The 24,327-nt window shown below is 37.0% G+C and overlaps 1 protein-coding gene across 1 annotated transcript in view; it reads left to right on the top strand.

Annotated features, from left to right (window-relative positions):
• Nucleotides 1–24,327, top strand: part of myo16 (myosin XVI) — a 140,182-nt gene that overhangs the window by 20,525 nt on the left and 95,330 nt on the right. The window contains exons 3-9 of the mRNA XM_031897042.1: nucleotides 4,140–4,210; nucleotides 9,842–9,985; nucleotides 14,257–14,365; nucleotides 15,532–15,656; nucleotides 16,607–16,732; nucleotides 20,517–20,592; nucleotides 22,300–22,453. Coding sequence (XP_031752902.1) covers nucleotides 4,140–4,210; nucleotides 9,842–9,985; nucleotides 14,257–14,365; nucleotides 15,532–15,656; nucleotides 16,607–16,732; nucleotides 20,517–20,592; nucleotides 22,300–22,453 — 805 coding nt within the window. The remainder of the gene's footprint in view (nucleotides 1–4,139; nucleotides 4,211–9,841; nucleotides 9,986–14,256; nucleotides 14,366–15,531; nucleotides 15,657–16,606; nucleotides 16,733–20,516; nucleotides 20,593–22,299; nucleotides 22,454–24,327) is intronic.

Genomic DNA, 24,327 nt, shown 5'->3' with positions numbered 1-24,327 from the left:
TGTGAAATTGAACTTATGTATCTTGTTAATCTGTTTAAACCCATACTTTAACACACACCTATATAAATGTGTATGTATATGGTCCTGGGTGGCTTATTTTGACAATGCCACTGTTGTGTTCATAAAGCTGATTCCATTGTCTAACACGTGTCTGTCATTGGGGGTCAGAATATCTTGTGATGAAGCTCTTCCATCTTAAATAACAAACACAATGCCTGCAAGATGTTTGATTATGGACTCCATGTGTCTCTGAGATGCAGTTCGGTGACATTTTCTGTGTTGGGAACCTCTCTCTGTTACAGTTTTTTTCAAAATGGTTGATTATGCAATTCTTGTCATCCCTTTTCCCTTGCAACACATTATGTGAGTGTGAGACCCGACGATTGAATTAGATTTGCTTAATTGGTACTTAATAGTGAATTCAAACTTGGCATCCCATGGTTGTTACAATGCTCTCAGCTTATCAGTATTTAGTGAGTTGTTGTTTGTGGCCATTTGAAATAGTGACTCAAATGTTCCAATGACTATTGAAACCAGGGCCAGTAGCTCCATTTTTAATAAACTGTAGTTCATGGAGTTAAGCCCAGAGGGCTTCAAACTGGGGTAATAAATAACTTTACTACTGGTATACAGAATATATGGAGACCTACAATCTGCAGAAGCAAAAGTGAGAGCAGCCACCAGTTCCTTTTTTAGTTAACCAAACATGCTCCTATTGAGGTTGTTTTGATAGAGCAGCACAGCCTAATGGCCATTTTACTCAGGTTACCCACATAGTGGAATTCTGTATTAGTCTCAAGTCTGGAACCCATCCTCCTCATAAGTAGAAAATGTATTTAAAAAAGGGGACAGTATTTGTTCAGTTTCTGTATTACTTGGACCCTTTGAAGATAAGAGCTCTGTTCTTCAAATGTCTTAGATGAGATAATAATATCATCCAGACAGAGCATGACCCACGCATCCACCTACACTTGCTCACACCTCACTCACCAATAAAAACTGCGTGACGATATCATTGTTGGAAATGATAATGGCCACAGCTTTATTTATAAATTACAAACAGTGCAATAAATTGAATACAAAATTATAACAGTTTAAATATATAAACAATACATCAATGTAACAATTGCAACATTAGTAAACCGAAAAATACTGACCCCGAGCCCCTTGCCAGTCTGCCCTTCCTGAACCACCCTGAGCCATGCTATCCTCTAGCCGCCAAATCCCTAGCTCAGAGGATAACCGCCGCCACTCCGGGACCTATCTGGTCCCCTTTCCCAATTAGCCATGTTCCGTACCCACCCAGCGCTTTTAGCGCACCTTTCTTACTCCATCCACCAATGGTCACCCACCTTAGGGGTTAAACCATCCACTCCAGAACAAGCTTTTCTCCCCGGCAGACTGACAAGGACCCGCCCAAGCTGTGACGAATACCATGACGCCACACTTCTTCGTGTTTTTCCCGCTATTCTCCTGATTCTTACCTGGCTAACTGAACCCGTGTACCCCTGCCCTCCGAGGCCACATGTGTGACGTCTAGAAACCATGCCGTATCCAATAGGACCAACCCCCAGCTAAGGGAGGGTGGGTGGGGATCTTTTCTCTGCTGCTATCTGCCAAAATGGTGGATAGCCAGCCCTCACTGCCTCTCCTATATAGCCACTCCTCCCGCCAATTTTTTCCCCCCTCCCCTCTTAATGTAACTGACCTATCCCCACGCTAGTGATGCTGAGCTGGGTCATGCAGCCCCTCCTCCGACCCTGCTGCTCCGGGGCTCACAGGAGAATTGTTTTAAAATCCTGGTCACCTAGGCACTGCTACAGAAAGCCTTTCTGTATGGGAAAAAGGCCATTAGTCAGGCCAACTGGCATACAGATTAAATTATCCACTGGTACCTGGTATCAATAACCACTGGCTATATCAAAATGGGAACATACTTTTTTTCTTAGTTTCTAGGTAAATGTAACACATTGGTGTGAATTCTTAGTTTGTGATACTCAATGCAAATCCATCCTTTTTTTCCCAAACCAAAACAATTGGTGCTGCAGATCAATTTGCAAGATGGGTGATTTGAAACATAAATGGCATTCAATTTACCTACTGTATTGTTGCACCACTGCATTATGTATGTTTGAATTTCAAACATGACATTGCTCTGATATCATACTGCCCTTGTATTCACCACAAAGATCTACAGTGCCCATTTCCATTTCATAGCTACACAAAGTTAACAATAATATTGCATAACCCCTGGGTGCCCACATTACAAAGGGGCTTTGCAGAGTCCCTTTGAGTGTACTTATTGCACACTGCCCTCTGTGCACATATTTTATACAACATAATCTGTCATTACTATATTACTATTACTGTGTTCTGTCGACCACACAACCCCATCCCTTCCTAAATCCAAAACCAAAAGTCTTGCAATGACTGGGAAACATTGTGCAGAATCTTAATGCCTCTGTTTTAATTTTATTTTTTATAATATTTATTACTACAAGGAGACCATAGCCATAGCACATGTACTGTCTGCATCCACTTTAGTAGAACTCTTTTGGTGCATGTTTTAGTGAAATATATAGATATTATAAGTAAACAAGGAGTTTCATGAACATATTGCGAGTACTTTTATACAGGTCATGTAATGGACGGGTGTGAGGGTGCTACTACAAATTTATGATCATAAAATTGGTAAGCCGCCATACCCCATCAAGGTATGGTGCCCTCCGGTCATTTTTTTCAAAGGCTTACCAATTTTATGATCATAATCTTGTAACTAAAATCCTCTGTTTTCTGAAAATAGATGCAATAGCATAGATACTAAATCATTTATAAAACAAGGGACCCCTCTGTTTTGTATGCTTCTAGCTAATTTGCCCAGATCAGTTGCACTTCCAGTGTACTTGTATATTTTACTTAGCCTTGGAGTGCTCCCACAAATCTCCTTAACCTCAACCCACCCCTCTTTTTGTGTATTATTGTACAGCGCTAATGCAGTCAGCCCTGTATTTGTGGAGGAAGCAGCAGGTCCAAAATGCACAGAGATCAGCCATGTTTTTGCTCTTTGCACAATGCATTCTGTAACATAAATGACCCCTTACATTAACTAAAATTACAAAAATGAAATGAATTGTATAAAAAAATAACAAATAAAGGAATTAAGAAGCTTGTTCATAACCTCCCTTAAAAGGATATTAGCCCTTGAATTTAACCCATTTAATATGGTGCTCCAATAACTACCCAGATTATTTATACACAACAATGCCCTTGTTACATTGCACCACAATTCTTCTGGCCATTTGTACACTGTAAAAGCTTTCTGCTTTTCTTGCAAAGCCTTCTATGTTGCTGTCCCTTTACAAGTCTGGACCTTCCAACCCACTCATGCTCTGTGCTCTGGAAATGGTTCCCCTCCTCTGAAACTTCATCTGCATGGTATTATCTCTTTTATGTTTGGTAATCTATTTCTTGCTAATTTTTATTTAATATAATCATCTCCTGTGTCCAGTAAGAGGTGCACTCATCTTCAATGGCCACAATCCATTCCAATAGTCACAAGAAGAACAGCATACAGCACCTTGATGTCATAAAAAAAGCCTTTATTGGATACACATGACTCGACCTCGGATAAAGCAATGTTTCAGGCCTCACTTGTTTTATCACAAGCTTGAAAAAGGCTAAGTTGAGCCTGAAACATTGCTTTATCTGAGGTCGAGCCATGTGTATCCAATAAAGGCTTTTTTATGACATCAAGGTGCTGCTTGCTGTTCTTCTCACTGCTAATTTGTATGCCGAAAGCTATTCTTTCCTTTAGTTTACCTTAGCTCAAGTTGTCTTCCTGCCATGGTAAATCATTATGCTTTAAATACTATGTTAATGGAACTTATTTCAGCTTAGTGCTAAGGTCCATAAGCCTTTGTCTTTGGATCCTTTTCTATTTAGCATTGTAATTGGTCACCAGACAGAGGGGTCATGCCCAGCTTTTCTTAGAAGTCTGCAGAAGGAAACATTATGTTTACTTTTTATTCTGTGGCAAAAAAACAGAGCTTTGATATAAAATACATTTTAGTAATATATGTAATAAAATAAACAAAAGAAAATTAATACAAAGTATGTCACCTTTTTGTTTAACACCACAGTTCTACAGTTATTAAAGGATGGGGCTGACCCTCATATTCTTATTACTTCTGGAGGATGTCTTCTACATCTGGTGAGTATGTTTAATACAACTATCTGTGTGTGTGTGTCTGTGTGTGTGGGCGTTTTTTAACACCCTTAATGCATTGCGATTTTTGTATAATATAACGAAGGCAGATATTTTTGTAGTTCAAAAATATGATGAATTTGATTTATTTCATCTTAGTAGACTAAGATGGGATAAACAGCTTCTTTGGTTTTCTTTTTTGTGCTCTGCCGATGTAGTAAATAAACTTTTTCTTCATGAAGAATTTTTCCCAGAAAACACAACAATAGAAAGAAAGAAAAAGGATAAGTTCCCGGCTCATAGATAAGAAACCAGTGTTCCATGTTCTGTTGATTATCTTTGTTTGCTGGCACATTCACTCGCTTGTTCTATTTCAGGCTTCTGTGATTTATAATTGGGTTAATTTTCTAGTGATATTCAGCAAACTAAAAAAGAATTCACACCAGAAACAGTTTCCAATTTACACCATTTCTTTTCTGCAAATGTTCACAGTGCCCGTTAAACATATTCAAAAAAACGTATCTGCATGTGAAATTTTGTCAGACATACAAAAATATATAAATATTTTCTTTTTAGTTTTATACAAATGCAAATTGCACATGCAATGACTATTTTTTGTATTCATACAATGTCACTGTAGATATAATAATGTAATTAAGTGGACAAAACAAGAGCAAAATGAAATAATAGTTGCTGTTCTAAACAGCATTTGGATGTAACATTCCTTTGGGTATATTTGGAAACATGGGTGAGTAGGGGAGGGGGGGGGACAAAAGGGGTGGTGAAGGATTGAATTTTGACAGGGGGGAAGTTTTTAGGGTATAATTCTCTCTCTACCCAAATGAGTTTCAACATGCTTTCACAAATATAGGTAATGATGTAATAAAGGACGCAAAGTTTCCCCAGGTGCAGTAACCTATATCAGCCACACACCAGGTAGCATTTACTGGTCACCTGCTTAAAAGCAAACATCTTATTGGTTGCTATGGTACTGCACCTGGGCAAACTATGTGCCTTTTATTAAATATGGAAGATAGACTACTATGAGATATTTACGCAGGGAGTAAGTACAGTGATGACCTTGCATACATGATTTAATTAACTAGTATTGGGATTCAAGAAATTAGTTTTTCCAGTTCTGTATGTCGGAGGTATGGTCTCCCATCTTCCATTTATATTCATCTATTTTTTGTTAAAAGTGGAGTGAAGCATTACCGGTGATGTTGCCCAGGGCAACCTATCAGCAATTAGATTTCAACAGTTAGAAAACCAAAACAAAGCATCTGATTGGCTGCTATGAGCAACATCACCAGTAATGTTTTACTCCACTTTTTACACAGCATGATAAATATACCCCTTAGTGTGGTAAGTAAGGGATGTTTAATGTTGTTTGTAGTGGGATGTAGGAATCTGGACATCTTTCAAACTTGTCATAACATAAGTACCTGTTTCAATATTCTGTCCGAGGCAGGTGTTCACCTACAGTATCTATTTTTTTATCTTTAATTCTACTAGGGTTTTGTTAAACATTCTCAGACATGTAGTTGTCTTCTTGATGTCTGTTTACAGATGTAATGTGCATTATCTTGAGCCATTTCAAACTGGAAATTTTTTTGACTAGTTCCAATTCAATTGTGGGGGGGGTTGTGTAGCCCATTATATATTTTTTAGATTAACTAGTCTGGGAATGCGCTTTTGGAAAGCGTACCTGTTCAAAAACTTTTGGTCTCTGTTAGCCAAAGTGGAAACACGTTTTTGGGTATCTTTAAAATGTTTGACTTGTCAAGGTTAAGAAGATTTGGTAATGGTTCTTTTACAGTATTAAAGAAAATGGAAACCCCGAAATTATATTATCAAGTAAAAGAAGTGTCTTTGCACTTGCTTTTAGTTGAAACACTTGTTCTCCCATACTTAATGCAGTTTTAAAACCAAGCTTAGCTATCTCTCTGTAGTGAACAGAGTTGGGCACCTTCATATGCACAGAATGAACAATCTATATGCAATGAATGCATGTTCATATCACCAGAGTATTATAAACAGTGGTACTTAAAAACATGAGATCATGGGAGGGACTAACCATGCGTGCACGTTAGGGACATGGTTGCATCACTGATGTTGTTACCAAAAGCAAATTGGGAAGCTTTTGTCACTGAAGCGTTGATTAAACATTTTAAAACATTTTACCTAATGATCTGGTTCAGTAGGGGAAAACTGTGCCCTTTCACTTGTCAGTGTTTCATTTTCTGGGCTTTACACAGTTTGTCATGTGATAATTTTTCTAATATCTTTCTAATATGCCCATTTAGAGGCAGGGACTACATGAGTGGAAAAGCATAAGGAGAATGGATGCTGAGCATGAGATTTTGAGGGTTGTTTCCTTCTCTGCCTTTCCCAGACTGCTATTATTTTGAGTCCAGCTAATACTGTGAAGATATTATTTACTAGTGAAGTCATTGATCTTGGGCTTTACCTACTGGGGTACTAGGAAGGTGATTTTTATTCAGGTATCCTGAAGCTGTTGTTTGAATAGGTTCTGGTTTTGTTGTGCTGGGGCAGATTGTAGAAACCTGTACAGAATATTGCAATGTTTCAAGTTGCACTGACAAAATAGTAATAACAGTGCCTCAGCATTTCACTATCAAGTAGATACATTTATGCAGGTCATTCAATCCAGATAATTATCAAAATGACAATTAATAGCTGTAAGAAATCAAAAATAATTATTTTAATACTGAATGGACTGTGAATGAGCTGGAGAAATATATTTACTTTGCAGATTTGTAAATGAACTTGAAATGGCATTGCAAAAATTACGTAAAGAAAGCATTTCATAAGCATAATCATAATATTAGCTTCATATAGAGCTCAATAGTTCTTAAAAGTTGCTGTTGACCCTGTTGTAATAAAGGGTTTTTTCGAGTACTTCTAAAACTTGACACAATTTTATTGTTTTGAATAACAGGGATGTACAGCTATATAGTACATCAGAATATTTTCAACGTGTGTTCTAGCTATAACACAATCAATGGCTAAAGATAAGGCTATAGGGCAAAGTAAGAACAGACAATTGCTGTCTGTAGGCAGTAATAGGACATAAATATATAGTCAAGTACATAAAAGGTGTAATACATATTTAAGGGATTCGGGAATTTTCAGGTTTTAGGCTTCCAGTCCTACACTTATATGTGTATGTGTATTTTATTTAATTAATACATATTTACATAAATACATATTATGTGTTGTTTTAATGCATTTGTTCAGGACAATGTCCTTTAATGTAGAAATGTAATATTTAGGTATTTTTTTCTGGAATCTGGTTAGACAATAATTATTAAAAAGCAGGAAGCACCATGGCAGATAATGTTGGCCAGTTCAGCAATTTTCATCTACATTGGAAAACCATATAGTTTGCTCTAAGCATGAGCTGAAGATGTCAGCCATCCCTTTATATTTCTGTCAACATCAAATCTTCCAGTACATCAAAACTCACACCACAGATGTAGATGTAAAATGGGATAAGGCACAGCTACCACTAGGATAACCCTACAGGCTAGGAACCTGGAAGGAGGATAAATTGCCCAAGTGCTTTAAACAGAAATTCCTTTCTGATCCCAACTAGGAACTTTGATTTCTATGTAGATTCATCATTTAGAAAACCTTATGTAGGAAAACACCTCATGGTATTCCCAGAAACCTAGTTCCATACTTCCTGAGCAGAGAACCCCTTATTAAGCAGAAACAAATGAAACACTCAGAACTGTTGGTACCAAACTACTTATACAAACATGGCAAGTGGCAAAACTTGACAAAAAGTGGCAAAAAGTGACATGTGGTTCATATATCTTAATTATTACTTATTTTCCCAGAAGAGTTGCAGCAATAAAGCTCTTAGTGGGCCACAACCTTGACACCTCACTTTAGATATCATTCACAGAGCTGTGGGTAGGAGACAACAAGTGTATAGGCCAGTTTCTGCCTATCAGCAAATGGCCACAACTGTTGGGCTCAATGGAATCAAATCTATGTTAAAAGAGCAAAATGAATGCTTCTTTTGCTGTTGCATTCATTATCATGTACAGTAAAAAGGAGTCAAAATAAATAGACATGAAAATGCATTTTAAGTACTTTCAAGCCGCTTCTTTCCTTCTCTTTTTATAGGTACAGTAACAATACACAGAACCCACCTTACAAATACTGATTCATTGTCTGCCAAATGGTTCAGTCACACCCCATTACCACTAAAACACTAAACTACAACCATTTCATGACAAGAAAGGTATTTCATATGTTACATCTGTCCAGTGTCAGTGGAGGTATGTAGACTCTCAGTCACGTTTTCTTCATTTCAGTTTCCTGCTGTCATCCTTGCATTCTTCCATTACATTGTTCAAACACAGATATTTATCTTTTCTGGCACCTTGTCTGGCATCCATTGGTCATGCTTTATCTTCACCCAACTGTCAAAACACTCATAACAACCTATGATACCCAACTTTATCACAAACATTTAAACCCATAAGACTCCGCCAACACTCCTCTTCACTTCCTTTTGTTAAACCAGTTTGGGCAGTCAGCCCAAATGATTTGAAAACATTTGCCTCTTCTATTTGTTTTTGCACAAAGGAGAACATCCTTTTTTCAATTTCAAAAAAGGAACATTTTAATAACCAACAACTTGAGTTCTCAGTGTTTAAATAAATAAATGAAAATGTTTGTTGTACCTTATTTACTGTAGTTGTTTGTCTCAAAATATAAAAAACCTAGTAACAAATGACAGATAAGTATCAAAGCAGATACACTCCCAAATGCACATTCTTGGCTTTCATCATTTTATCAGCTGGTGAATAAAAGGTTCTTTAGGTGACATATGAATGTGCAAAGCATGTAGCAATAGCAGATCTCAAACTTTTGTTCTTGTTATGAAGCACATATTGTGGTTCCACAGAATTTGTTAAACCTAACGGCAATGCTTTTTATGTTAAAAAAATGTTTTTGTTGCACATTTGATATAATCTTAAATTGGTGCCATTTATTATCCACTGTTCTATAAACACATATTCTGAAAATGAAAGGTTTTAAAATCTCTTGACTTCAAAATATACTAGCATTACTGTTTCATATTTACTCCAAGGGGGTGAGACACTATAAGCAAGAAATGGTTTCACTGCACACAAATAAATATATCTCTATAAGCTAAAACATGTAGGTTTGTTTGTATCTAATTAACAGGATTCACAGCTTTCCAAAGCATTCATTAAACACTATATATTTAGTACAAAAAATGGCTTCTTTCACTTGTAATGTCTATTATACTACAGTATATAAGAAACATAAGGGTGCGTTTTTAGACAAAAAAACAAAAGTCTAAAATGAACAACTTCATATATACGGAGTATATATATTAAAACATTCTCCCTTTGATAAAACAATTCTTCATTGCTCTACTTATATGCTTTTCAGCAATTAAATCCTAGAATAATTTATTAATAATTCAGAATCTTAATCTCAAATCACCGGTCACGGTTATAAAAGAATTCTTAGCTTTCTGCTTTGCGGGCGAAAGACTAACCCTTGAAATTGGTTATGCAAATGTAATGTTTCATTCCTTTGAGAGTGTATCTCTTTATTGTCTTCCAGTGCGCACGATATGATAATGCTTTTGCTGCAGAAATTTTAATTGACAGAGGAGTTCATGTAAATCACCAAGATGAGGAGCTTTGGACCCCAATGCATGTTGCTTGTGCATGTGATAATCCTGATATTGTTCTTCTGCTGCTTCTTGTAAGTAAACCCCCTTTTTGTTGAAACATGAATACTTTGATAAAACAATCATTGCTTTTAATAAGTAGAATGGTAAGACCTATATTACAATAAAAATGAAGTTGTTATTATCTTAATAATGAAATGCCTAATGTCTTTTTCTGCCTGAGTGTTCTGACTGTGGCCATGCCTAGCACTGTAAGGATGGCTCCTGCTTGCAAGAAAGGGGCTTCTTCCAGAATATTAAGTCTGCTTTTTAGGTAAACAGCTAAACCATGTAAAAATATGAACATTTTGGTGAAACACAATTATGGAGTTCACCACTGTGAAAATTTTGTTTTTGCTAAACACTGTTAACAATCATAGACATGGAGTAATAACTTTGCAGTAACTGTGCATAAAATAGGTAAAACAGTTACATTTTTGTTTTGCTTGCCCAGATGACATTATTATGCTTCCTATACATGAGCTCTGTAAACAAATGCCACATTTCTAACTATTATAGTGTAGCGACCTATAGGGTTAAGTCCCCTACTGGTATTATTTGCCTCTATTTTCTAAAGTCCTGTAACCTAGATACTTTGATAGGATCGTATTCCCTATTGGCCTAGAATATGGCTGCTTCATATCATGGTATAATATAGTTACTGGGAACTCATGGCTCTTGCTCTTTGGACCTCTACGTTAGGAGGGAGTGGATGCTGATAGAGAGCATGAGGCCTCAGTAAAGGTCTGAATTGGAGAATCGCCTCAGGAGAGGAAAAGTAAGGTAACCAAAGCTTTAGAAAGTGGGGTCTGCAAGTAAAGACCAGTTAGTGATAGCCTAGCTAGCTCCTGTTATAGTATAACCCCAGGGGTATCAGATAGTCAAGGCTGGTGAGTAAAAGCAAGTTCTGTGCTCCTCTGAGGACAATTCACCAGATGAAATGGTGAAGTAGGAATGCCAGTGTGGTAGGCTCAGTGTAGGGTATAGTCCCTTGGAGCACCATCCTGTACGCTGGGGCTGAGGTTACACATTAATGGGCTGTATAGCGTACTGCTGGATTTATTGCTTTATTTGTTATTGTACTGAGAAAGAGCCGCTTCGATGATTAAACATTAAGCTCATTACTGAGAACCTCTGGCGTCTCAAATCCTGTTTGTGCAGGTAAGCGATATAGTTTAACAACACCTCATGCTTCCTCCACACCATAATACGAGGACCCAATGCTCTACACTAGTAAACTGAAAAGCCAGTTCTGTTCCAGAAAAGGGTTGCAATAGATTTAGAATAAGACCTAAAAATGTTTTACTGAATGAATGTGAGAGATTGAGAGACATTGCTGCAATATGATATAATGCAAATAAAAAGGTGACTGCTGAATAGCAAAGAGCATTATGGCACAAGATACATCTTTATCAATGTCATGCCTGTGTGAAAAGTGTTTCTATGAGGGGAATTGGTTTCTCCTCTCTTATCCTACAGCATTTTCTGAGTGAGTTTCCATCTGATATCAGTAATTACTTGCCTTATGGCCATGATGCTTTCTGTAGTGTTAATAGATAATATAAAATTGTAAAGGCATGCTTTTGGCAACATATTTTTTTTACAATAAAATTTTATCAAAGATAAAAAATTTAAAATGAACCACCAGAATTATCTGAGAGGTCATTATGAGAGTTGATGGTCAAGGAGGACTGACTTGCATTGCACCTGGAAACAAAAATGATACTTTAGTTCTATTTTATTCATTGGTATAGTTAATATTTCTCTCTTCCATCCTTATTAAAGGATTATTTCACTAAAGGTGCTCTCTTTTCACTTGTATGAGAGTTTTATGGGTATATTGGTAGTTGGTGGAGCTGAAAGATTAGTCTTTGATTAACATGATAAGAATGCCCCTAAAGCATTATTTTATTATCACTATAGTTCCTGACAAACATGCCCTAACATTCAGCTCTTTCATCAAGCGCTGACACCTTCTCCTGTACAAGTTATAGCCAAATACTGGACAACTGGGCCAATGTGGCAACTTAAACATTACCCTAAGCTCAATTTGATTACGTCACTGTGCATCACAAATATATTCAAGCATAAGCTTAAAATGCTTTTACTGAACAATTTTTTAGTGTAATATGATGCCTTTTATGAGCATGAGCAAATTCCAAAGGGTATATATATATATATATATTGTGAGAGATGCAATGGGAAAGGTCATTATTTGGTGTATTTCCACCAGTGTTTAAGGTGGGATACAAATGGCCCAAGGTAAAATACCTGGTTTTACAGCAGGTAATGCTGTTTTTGGAGTAAACAGCATTGATTTGGCCAGCTGTAGGGAGCTGCCTGATTAGGCAGGTGAGCAGCCAAAAAAAAGGGTTGTGTGAGTTACACAGGGGTTGAAGTTGGAATTGAATGCTGACTGAGTGAAGGTCACTCTCAGAGCAGGGCACAGAGCAGGAGGGCTGCCTGTGTGAGGAACTCCCAGAGGAGCTGGGGGTGCCACCTGCCACTGCCAGGAAGCAGAGGGAGTACTGACCGAATGGATGAGTGCTGAGAGGGCTCGGCAAGGCTTAGTGTGAAGCCTGAGTGTTCCAGAGCGTGGAAATAACCCTGGAAGGTGAGAACCCTGAAGAAGGGACATCTCAAAACCCTGAACTGTTTACTGAACTGTCTTTATGTCTCTGTTGGGAAGAATGGGCCCTTAATAAACCTGAGTTTTGCCTGAAGACTTGGTGTCCCTGTCTCTATGCTCCAGATCCTGTGCATGCCTGCCTACCTACCATTGCTAATTCCCCCAAAATTGCGTGTACAGGCATTCAGCATGTCACAATATATATATATATAAATATATAAAGCAAACAAAAACTGCACTCACAGGACTTTTAAAGTGAAAAAAGTGTTCTTTTATTATTATATTTATATAAAATAAATAAGAAGTACCTTGATTTAATTATTTGAGCACAGAATAGCAACGTTTTAAGCCACAACAGCTTTTTAACAACCTATAACCAAACAACAAATATCACACATTTATAGTATATCCTTTTAAAGCACTTTACAATTTACATTTTATTATTTTTTTCTTTCATCTCGAAACTATTAAGCTTCTTATTAATTGCAAATATAATGAATTTTGTAACAACAGCACCACCTGCTGGATAATTCCTTTGACTGTACAGTTGAATATATATTTCACAAGGAAAACAGATTACTGTTCTGATGTTGCTCTTTTTGGAATTTTCTCTGACCATAGCGTTATAGGTGTGAATTTTATACTATAGTTTGATGGGTATGTAACCCTTTCTTGGCACACTCACTTATTTGGGCTGTATACTGGCTTAGACAGGAGATTTTTTTAGTTCTCTTTGCAATGTGAAAGATACTGGTAACTGGGATTTTAGCGCAGTGCCTCCACCTAGTAGACACTGAGGAGCACACCTCAGGGGAAATTCCACTAGAAAATAATTACACACACTTTGCCAAGGATAACTTTTTTTATAACAGTTGAAATTTTATAAACATAACTTTATGGATAATTGATTATCCTGCCCTAAAGGAACCCTTGCAGTCTATCCACTCTTGGCACAGTCTCTTTAGGTGCCTAGTCCCAACTTGGATCCAGATAGACAACAACCCTTTTTAATTAGTTCAGTCCCTTCCCCAAGAGCTCTTAAATCCTCCCAGGTAGTGCTAAGTCCCCCCAGAGTACCTTCCCCTTTGGAAAGGTGGCTGCTCCCATGTAGCAGGCACTTGAGCAATACCTGTCCTCACCAGGGGACACACAAGGAGATTCCACTTTGTAATCACCAGCAGCCCAGCAGACTTCTCTCTTTGCAGTCTGAACACACAACAATTGGTACTGGCTACTCACTCTGGAGCTCTCTTCCAAAAAGCTGACAAAACAACAGGGGCTCCCTTTATAAACTGCTGGGCCTGCCCCAGATTTTTGGCTCCAAACCTAGGCATGCCTTCTCTCTCCCAACAGTGCACTGGGGCATCCAGCCAATCGGGTTTCTCCCCAGTCTGTAACCGGGCCCAGTCTGTAACTGGTACATCAGGATGATGTCACAGACAGAAAAACAGGGAAAAGAGTTCTCTTATCCCCTTCAGGTATAACAGATAATTATCTGTTTTACCTGATTAATAGATAATTAGTGCAGTAGTAGTATCAAACATGGATCCTAAGTAAATTGAGTGTAAGTAAATTGGATGAAGCAACGTGGATATTCCTTCTTTTATAACATAGCAAAAGGTAAGTGTAATTAGTAAAGATAACTCATTTTGCATTTTTTATTGCCTTATTTTTCAGTCGGGGGCTAACGTACTACTACAGGATATTAATGGCAACATTGCTCTTGACTATGCTGTTGAAGGAACAGAATCCCGAAGTATACTTTTGGCTTATTTGGAAGAAAATGGTGTGTATTTTAAAATTACACGTTAAACTTTTTTTTTAACTTATTTTAGTCAAGTTGATATTGGTAATTGGTAATGTAATGGAACACATTTTAGATGAATCAGTTCTGATAATAAATAACACAAATTACCAACCCACATCATTTCAGACTCTTTTTACATTTGCACACTGCCCTCCTTACTATAAATGACCTCTTAAGTCTATTATATTTAAGGCTTTCATCTTCAAGTATACTTTTTGATATCAGAATTGTTGACCCTAGCCCTGCTGAAGGACTCAGAGGTAACCATCTCTAAATATGGCTCATAACAGTGGGCAGTAATTTGCACCATAACAAGATTGTGAATATGTTTGCATATTTTAATAAAACAATTTATGAGGCTGAACTATGCAACTGTTTCTGCTTATAATGACATAGCACCTTTTGTAACTTTACTGAAAGATGTCACTTTTGGCACAGAGCAGAAGTGCATTTAATATGAATAATTAATATTGATATCAATGAATGCAAATATGCAGAGGAGTATTCTGTATACACAGTATTATAGTACAGTCTTTATAGTACAAAAGAAACAACAGCATACAAATAATACTTAATTAAAATGTATACATTTCCATAAAGTTCTGCAAAGTCTGTACTTTTACACTGTACCCTGTTAACTCCCAGCAATGTAAAATCTATGTTGGATGCAAAAAAAGTAGAATTTTTTTTGTGTTAAAACTCACAATATTTGAATTATGGTTGGAAAACTCAAATGTTCCATATTTATTAAGTGCAAAAGAATCAGAAAACTTGAATGTAAAACTGCAAGTTTATGTTAAAGTCAATAGGAGTTGTCCTAGGAAAAATTCAAGTTATTTTCAAGATTTTCTCGTTTTTCTATTTTTTTTCTATTCTATCAAGTTTTTCATATGTGGATTTTTTTAATAAATGAGCAAACATTTGAGTTTTTTTAAATTGTGAGTTTAGTCAAAGTAGAAAAAAACTCTTACATTCACAAACTTGAAAAATGATAAATAGACCCTTATGAATTAATATTTTAGCACACATAGACACATTTCTGTATTTACATACAGTATTTATATCCTCAGTATCCCAGTATAGAATGGTTATAGAATACTATAGAAGTTTTGTCATATCATTACAGAAACATTTGTTTTATGCAGGTATTGATCTTTCATCGCTGCGTCAGATGAGGATGCAGAGAGCAATGGTTATGTTATCAGATATTAAGCAATTAGTAGCTACAGGTGGAAGTGTGAGTGAGAAGAATGATGAAGGTGTAACTCTTGTAAGTAACACTATGGGAAGAGTTTATTTAACTCTGGGAACTAGAGCTTGTCCCAGCAAAGCGTTCTAGCATACGATGGTTTTCCTTTGAAAGTCAATTGATTTTAATTATATAAGGGACACTTTGAAAAACATTTTTTGAAAAAGTCCAATAATACATTACATGTAAGGTGGCATTTATTAAACCGTTACAAAATCAGGTCAGGCTTTTTGTCACCGAAAACCCAATTTTGTTGCAGAAAAGAAGGGTAACTTTTTTGAGATTCATTTCGAATCCAAAAATACTCCAGTTAAAACCTGTCAAGATCATGTACACTGCAATAGCAGATGTCCCTTTTTTCAATTGAGGATCTTACTTTCCTTCTTGGTCTTCAAGGTTTTCTGGTGTTTTGTGCGACAATGCAAAAAAGTCACTGTTATCGCACGACAAATTAAAGTCACGATTTTGTGACTTTTACTGTTTTGTGCTTTTTAAGTTCAGATTTTTTGTTAAATGGCTGTCTTTAGTGTAAATTAGTTTTTTTGTGGTTCTATTAAAAATGAGAAAAATGTTAGTTTTAGTAAATTCCCCCACGTGATTTTTTTTCTCACTCCAAATACATTAAAGTCAATGGCCATTTTTTCTTGGTGAATTTTTGACGCAGTTTTGCTAAATATTTGCTGATGGAGGAATGCTGAATTTTGCAGTGAATCCAAGCCTGGTGAAAAAAATTGCTCATCGCTACTGCTGGGTGGCAGATTCACACTTCTGGCGGCAGATTCTATTAATGCCTTCAACCTGAACTTGAGGACTATTGTCATTAACTATGTATTATTTAAGAGGCATTCTTTAGCCCTACTTAGCCACTTTTATATTTCAGGGGTGCATAATCCCCTGTACCTGCTGCATTGTTTTCCCATCTCCCTATTGTTATGCAATACTTAATTTACTCTTATTTCCTTTGCATAAAGCTTCATATAGCATGTGCTTGTGGCTACAAAGATGTTACATGCCAGTTGCTAGAAAATGGTGCTGATCCAGATTCCACTGATGATCATTACTGGACTCCTCTTCATTTAGCTGCAAAATATGGACAGGTAAGGTAATTCAGTTTCTAGGCAATGGTTAAGCACAAATATCATTGTGTTCCATTCATAATATCATAAAAGGGGTGGGTAGGAGGTTTTATCATGACATTGTTTTCAGTTAACTAAACTGGTACTGATATATCCTATCAATAATATAAATATTATCAGCATAATTACCAATGAACTAACAGTGTTAAACCTCCCCTTAAATCCACTCCCCCAGACCAGCAATTTGGCACAGCAGTTTGCTTAACAGTAGAGTTAATAGACCTATTTTTCTGTCATGGTAGTCTGGAGTTGTACAATCCTCCTTTAGACTGCATTTCTGTTAATATTTATGCCACCAGTAGCCTGGCATTACCAAAATATACTCTCTCTAACCTGGCATTACTTTTGTCCTCCTGTTTCACCTGTCCAACTCCTATTAAGAATTGAGATATGAGTTTATGTGTTACTAGTTGGAATGAACAAAAAAAAAAGCAACTCCTTACAACACTTGTAGTCGGGATACATAGAATGCATATATACATAAAACTACATTGTCAGGCAAGGATGCAGCTTGACAGTCCTACCTATTGCACTGTTATCACTGACTTTGGAATGGCAAAAAAGTAAAAGAAAATTCCATCCAAGACTTGGAATAAGGCACACGTGAAATAAAACATACAAATAATATAGTTCCCAGGGGAATTCCATAACGATATGAAGGCATGAAGTCATATTGTTTGCAGAATTCTACTGTGATTTGAAGCTCAGAACACGTTTTGCCTGAGGAATTCAAGAGAAACAGAACTTACCACAAAATATCAAATGCATGATTGGATTGTACAACAGATAATATGTAGCAGTCTTTGTTTTCCTTTGTGAATCATTGGAGTTGGTCCTCCAATCTAAGTCATGCTGAAGGCGGCAGTTTTAGGCGCAGTTGCTGTGTGATAGCTATCGGCAGTTACCAGATTATACAGTATCATGATAATGAAGGTTCTTGTAAAAATGTGATTAATCACATTAATAGATTGTAAGCTGACTGCATTGAAAACAAATTGGTTAAGAACAAATACTTGTTTTGTTTTAATATGTGTCCTGTATGTAAGGGCATTATGGAAAATGTATTAAAAACATCGTTCTTTTAAAAGTGACACTAAGGGGGCATTTACTAATGTCCTTTTTTCACCCTTTTAATTTTTTTACACCAAAATACGATTTTGTCACTAAAAATAAAAAAAATTTTTTCGCAATATATTATGAGACAAAGTAGCAACAAATGCGAAAGCAAAACTACTCCATCTTAAAGCTGTCAAAATCATGCAGAAGTCAGTGGCAGGTGTCCTTTATACAACTGTAAAAACTTTCTTTGCTTCGTGGTTTTCAAGGTTTTTGGGGTTTTTTTGACACTTGTTTGTGCAACAATACAGAAAGATCATGTCACAGTGTTTTTTCCGTGTCTGTTTTTCATTTGTGCTGTTTCAATTCAGATCTTTTAATAAATGACTAGACATTTGTGGTTTTAGTGGAAATGAGTTTAGTCATGATTATCAAATCCTCTTAAAGCACGAATACAAGAATGTTGATAAAAGAGCCTCTTAGACTTGTTTCATGTTTAATGCAGTCTAAAACAAAGATTCCCAAACTGTGGACCTGTCACCCTTATAGGAACATTGCTTAAAAGCCAATTAGAAGCAGATTAGTAGCGTAGCCTGAAGACAAATTATGGCGGGATTATGGTATTATTTGTGATAGGCACTAAGGGATCCACATCCTGGCCCACAAAGTTTCTGAATACCACTGTCTAGAAGCATCCTACAGAATGTATCTGTACCTGTACAACTAACATTCATATTCACTTAGATATTTAGAATTTGTGACATTGTAATTAAGGTAAATAACTGCATGTCAATTAGTGCTTGTTATTGATAAAACTCCTATTTAGCTCTCATAAATTTAAAAATGAAATGCAAATAAAATACTTTTTAAAATTCCAAGGTTTTAACTGTTCATTAGTCATTAAACACCCAATTATAAAATGTCCCTTATTTTGACGTGTAAGTGAATTTAGAGACACAAAATTGAGGGCCCCTATGTAGTCTGGCCAGGCCTTTGTTGTTTAGTGTAACGGTGTAAATCAGTTACATCCTGGTAAGAATTAGGGCTCTGGTACACGGGGAGATTAGTCGCCCGCGGCAAAACTCCCTGCTCGTGGGCGACTAATCTCCCCGAGTTGCCTTCCCCCTGCCATCCCACCGGCGAACATGTAAGTCGCCGGCGGGATGGCAGACGCGGCGGGGCGATTTCGGGAAATCGCCGGAAAAGCCTCGCGAGTCTTTTTCGGCGATTTGCGCGAAATCGCGCCGCCGCGTCTGCCATCCCGCCGGCGACTTACATGTTCTCGGGGAGATTAGTCGCCTGCGAACAGGGAGTTTAGCCGCGGGCGACTAATCTCCCTGTGTACCAGAGCCCTTAAACTACAATATATCAAATGATGTTCCTGTAGATTTCCTGTGGGAAATGTGCAGGTAGCTAAACAAATTCCTAGAGTATGTATTCTGATGTATTCTGACTTGACACTACTTCATGATGGTGATGGGTGGATGCCACTGGCAATTTCTGAGCATTGAACCATTCACTTAATTAGCTGACGCCCATTTAAAATGGAAGTGAAGATTTCCTGCAAAGTTTGGAGATTTAATTGAAATCTCTTAAAAGAAGCAAGTTTGCAATGAAAATATTGCTTTTCTTCTCTCTATTGCCCATGATTGCATTATGTGACCCCAACTTCTATTCTTTAGAAATCAAAGCATTTGGCAGTCAGGCTGTCTTCTCTCTGCAGCCTTTTCTTACTCTCAGGCGCCATTTGTACTCATTATTAATTCATTTCCACTACAGAGAGAAGACAGCTATGATTTCTGGAGGATGGAGTAAGGGCTGCTAGATGCATTAGATGCCCTTGAGGCTATATCTAATCACAAAATGAAACAGAAAAAGATCAATACTGAAAATTTGTTTCTTTCTAATAGAATCCTTAAACTTTGTGGGAAGCCTTTATTTACCCAGTTAAAGGACAAGGCAACTCTAAAAACTTGGGGGGTGTCTCCTACAATCCCATTGCCAACTTTGTGCCTTTGATGACCCTGTTCTTTATTGCTCAGCAATGGGCTGTGGTGATGCCATCTTGGCAGTTGTTCCAGTGTTGTCCCAGTACACAGTCTCAGTTCCACATGTGCAAAACATCTGATCACAGTTTTTTAAATACAGGTATGGAACCTGTTATCCAGAATGCTTGGGACTTGGGGTATTCTGGATAAGGGGTATTTCTGTAATTTGGATCTCCATACCTTAAGTCTGCTAAAAAAATCATTTAAACATTAAATAAACCCAATAGGCTTGTTTTGCCTCCAATAAGGATTATTTTTATCTTAGTTGGGATCAAGTACAAGGTACTGTTTTATTATTACAGAGAAAAAGGAAATCATTCTTAAAAATCAGAATTATTTGATTAAAATTGAGTCTTTGGGAGGTGACCTTCCCATAATTTAGAACTTTCTGAATAACGGGTTTCCGGATAAGGGATCCCATACCTGTAATAGATTCCCTTTCTTAATACATCTGATTTGTTCATTGACTTGTTAAAATGTTTAGTAAAACGACTGTATTAGTGGGGATAATATTTTTTAAGGAGAGGGATGGTTTGTCCTGTTTAAATCAATCCTATTTTGAAAAGATAATAAACAAACCTGTGATTTCCCATATCTCGAGTACTATAATTTACACATTTTTCTTAATTTGTTTTTTACAGACAAGCCTTGTAAAAATCCTTCTGGCTCATCAAGCAAATCCTAACATGTTAAATTGCAATGAAGATAAGCCATCAGGTTTGTTTGTTGCTTTTTAATGTCTGCTTTTAAAAAAAAAAAACTACTTCCTAAAATGTAAATTTTTCAATGTTTAATTCATATATTAAACATTAAAAATCTGATCTCAGCTAGGTCATATGTAGTGCTGAATGATACTTGCCTGTTTTGCTTTGCTTAATAATTTCTGAAACTGTGGAAAAATTCAAGAAACGACAACATTTTGCACATGCATTTAAGTCATTTTTTAGTTTTGCAATAGCATACTGTATACATTGCTTTACCTTGTTATTCATAGAACAATAGGCTCCCATTGAATATGCAGAAGTGGGAGTCTATAGACAGGTACCCCAGCCTAGCAGCATGTAGCTTTGACATAAACAAGGGTACTGTTGTGTCTAATAAGTTCATTTAGATGAAATAAAATCAGAAAGTCAAGCAATGGTACAGAATACAACACTGTTACCAATTTACAGAAAGTAAATATGAATAGTTCATAATTTACCCTTTTTAAGCTAAAGTAAAAACTGAATAACATTTTTGACCATTTTGGCCGATATTGCAAATGTCAATATGCACATTCGATGGGGCAAACAGAAGCAGATTGGCCTTTTCTCCACTGGCATATTTGTATCAGCTGAGAAAATGCTGTATGTGCCAACTGTGCATGGTCTGACCCTCTGTCTTGAGTCTTAATAATTTCATTACAATTGGACCAGGCTTTGTGGCACTTATATAGTTACACACCAGTGTATTTTGCAAAAGTGTACACCTGCCACTTTGTCCTTACCATAAGTCCATACCCAGACTTATAAATGGGAAACCATCAGCTATAAATGAGCCTGCCTTCTATCAATACCATGTGCAAGGCTTAATATATTTGCATTTGGCCACAGTTACTTTGGTACTCTGTAATGAAAAATGAAATATTAGGAGCAATTTACTTGTTATTTTACTTGTTATTTAGGGTTCTTTACTGTTGTTAAAATGTGATTGAGTACAAAGCAGGTATTGTTGGTAAACTTAATTATTATAGGTCATTTTAAAGTGGTTGAGTGTATTTCAGTAGTTATTGTAGATGCATGTGTTATTTTTTAGGGATGAGCATATTTCTTCACTGGTACAGATTCACAGTGACATTCACATTTTCACCACGTGTTTTCCTGAAGACACAGGAAAATGCCTAGTGTTTTCAATGCATTTGTTGGAAGAAAAAAACACAAAGAAAAATTACTACTGACTTTGGCATTTGGTGCGAGAGAAAATGTCCATTGACTTCAATACATTTGGAACAAGAAAACATTAAAGAAACACCTATTGCCTCCAATGCATTTGGCAAAATATTATCATTTTTTCTGCAGTTTTACTATTTTTTGGAGAAAAAAGGGCAGGGTCACTTTGTACTAGATATTTTGTGTTTCAGTTAATAACTATCTTGGCATATAAAGCAATTGCAATATACCAACTCTACACTACACGACTTTGGTGGGAGTTTGTTGTAAAAGGAGTGTGTCTGCCTGGTTAGAAGGTATGTTAAAACATACCAAAACATAAACATCACTTCAAGTCTTTATTAAACAAGCCATTGAACCAACAACCTAAAAATATATGTTCTTTTTCTTCTTTTCCATGATGGCTCATACTGTTTAGGATAAATTATTATGTTTGGATTGATTCCTTACAGATGTGGTATTCTACTTGTAAGTTATGAACATTATTTTTCTGTAGATGTTGCTGTTACAGAAGGTATTCAAGACATGCTGCTCAAAGCTGAACATCTTGCTGATGAAAGAAAGAAAAATGGAACACCCTTATGCACAGAATTCCAAGAAGAGCCATATGAGGAGATTGCACATGATATTCCTCTCGCTGCTAATAAACTGTATGTTGACTTTGTTTTATTAGTAAATAAATCATGTGTACAGAAATAATGATTGAAATACTTATTTAGTCAGTGTTATTACCAACCAGTGGCTTGGGGGCAACTTGTTGCTGACTTACCCCTTTGAAGTTGCTCCCACTGGCCTCAGGTGCCAAGTGCTTTTTTTAAAATTCCTGGCAAGCGTTTGTTGAATGCAAACCATATGTACTGCCAAACAGAACCTCCTGTAGGCTGCCAGTCCACATAGGGGACATTGGAATGTGGCTCACAGGTAAAAAATAAGGTTGGGGACCCCTGGGGTAGAAGTAATAAAGATTAACAGTACTTTCCTCTAAAGCAATGCTGTCCAACTTCTGTGGTACTGAGGGCTGAAATTTTTATTGTCTTCTTGGTGGAGGGCCGATAATAGAAGCAGGTTTTGACCACTCCCTTTAAACCACACCCACTTCAAACCACCCATGTTATCACAAGAGCTTAATACCCACATTAAACATAGTAGCACACAAAAAAACAAACAAACAAATAAATGGTGTTCACTGCAGGGAAATCACCCATCAGTCAGATGTGAAAGAATTATATTATGTCATATAATATTATGTCACACCCTTAATTCCATATGGCTCCTCCTCCCCGTAAGGCACACACATGCAGGACAGGCAGAGAAGGAGACAGGGAAACCTACCATGTCTATGTAAGTAACTGATGACCACTCCAAGATGAACTGTTTATACTGCAATACATACAGTGACACAAAACCAGTGCTCCTGCACTCTGTCTGAGATGTGAACAGGTGAACATTGTGGGTCTGAGGTCTTACAGGTGTAAACAATGCAGGTGCTTACAGTCTGAATCTGAGGTGTGAATAAGACAGGGTCAGTTAATCTCAGTACTGATACCATTTAAAGCTTGCACAAAGGTAAGCAGTCACAGCAGCCAGACAGATGGGGGCCACACAAGGAATTGGAATTGTGTTGGTTGCAATAGAGATATACTAGATACAGTATGGTTTATGTTTATTTATTAGTATTTTTTTTTAATTACACATTTTGTGAAATTGAAGTTTTACATTCCCTTAAGTGCTGCAGGAAAGAGGTGGGAGAGATGTAGGGTTGTAGGATCAGATGCCTTGTCCCACCTAGAGAGGATGTGTAGATGGCTTACTGGAATTGTGCGTGAAAGAGAGACTTGGTAGAGGATCGCTTCCTAGTGAAGTGATGTACACATGGGGCACCCACATGACCAAGCTGACCAAGGGGATTCACATGTTTGGTGGGACCTGTAATCAAATATTTATATAACAAATGCAGCACCAATGGCACATTTTCAGCTTTTTATTGGAATACATGCTTGTTTCTGAGGGCAAACAATAGTGCAGTGCAGATTTTCACATTCTTCTGGGTTTGTACATTGCAGTGATTCATGTTTTAGAACTTAAATATTTAATTAAAAATGTAGTATTGCTTTAAATTACTCATAAAAGTAATGAAGGAAAGTGGAAAGCTGACCACATTATAACACACTTTTATAAGCTAGTGAGCACCCTTACACATTAGTTTTACCAATTAGATTTTAGTATAATTGCACCAGTGTCGGACTGGGGTGTCAGGAGCCCACCGACCCCGGGACTCCCAACCCAGTCGCAAGCTCCTGCCCCCCCACACACACAGTTCCCCGCAGGGGGAGTGGGAGGAGCAGGCTGGGCCACAGTGTTTTTTTCCCAGTGTACCAGCAACCCACAATTATGGTTAGACACAAGGAAATGTGGCAAAGGCCTGACCTAATCACAGCAGGCATTTGGTCATTAGCCTACCTGGAGCTGCAAAGATCAGATCTTCCATGTTTAAATCTAAACTACTAGCAGATTTGCCTATCCA

The sequence above is a fragment of the Xenopus tropicalis genome, chromosome 2 (assembly GCF_000004195.4).
Source record: "Xenopus tropicalis strain Nigerian chromosome 2, UCB_Xtro_10.0, whole genome shotgun sequence".
Taxonomy (NCBI): domain Eukaryota; kingdom Metazoa; phylum Chordata; class Amphibia; order Anura; family Pipidae; genus Xenopus; species Xenopus tropicalis.
This window is presented reverse-complemented; position numbering and strand designations above follow the sequence as displayed.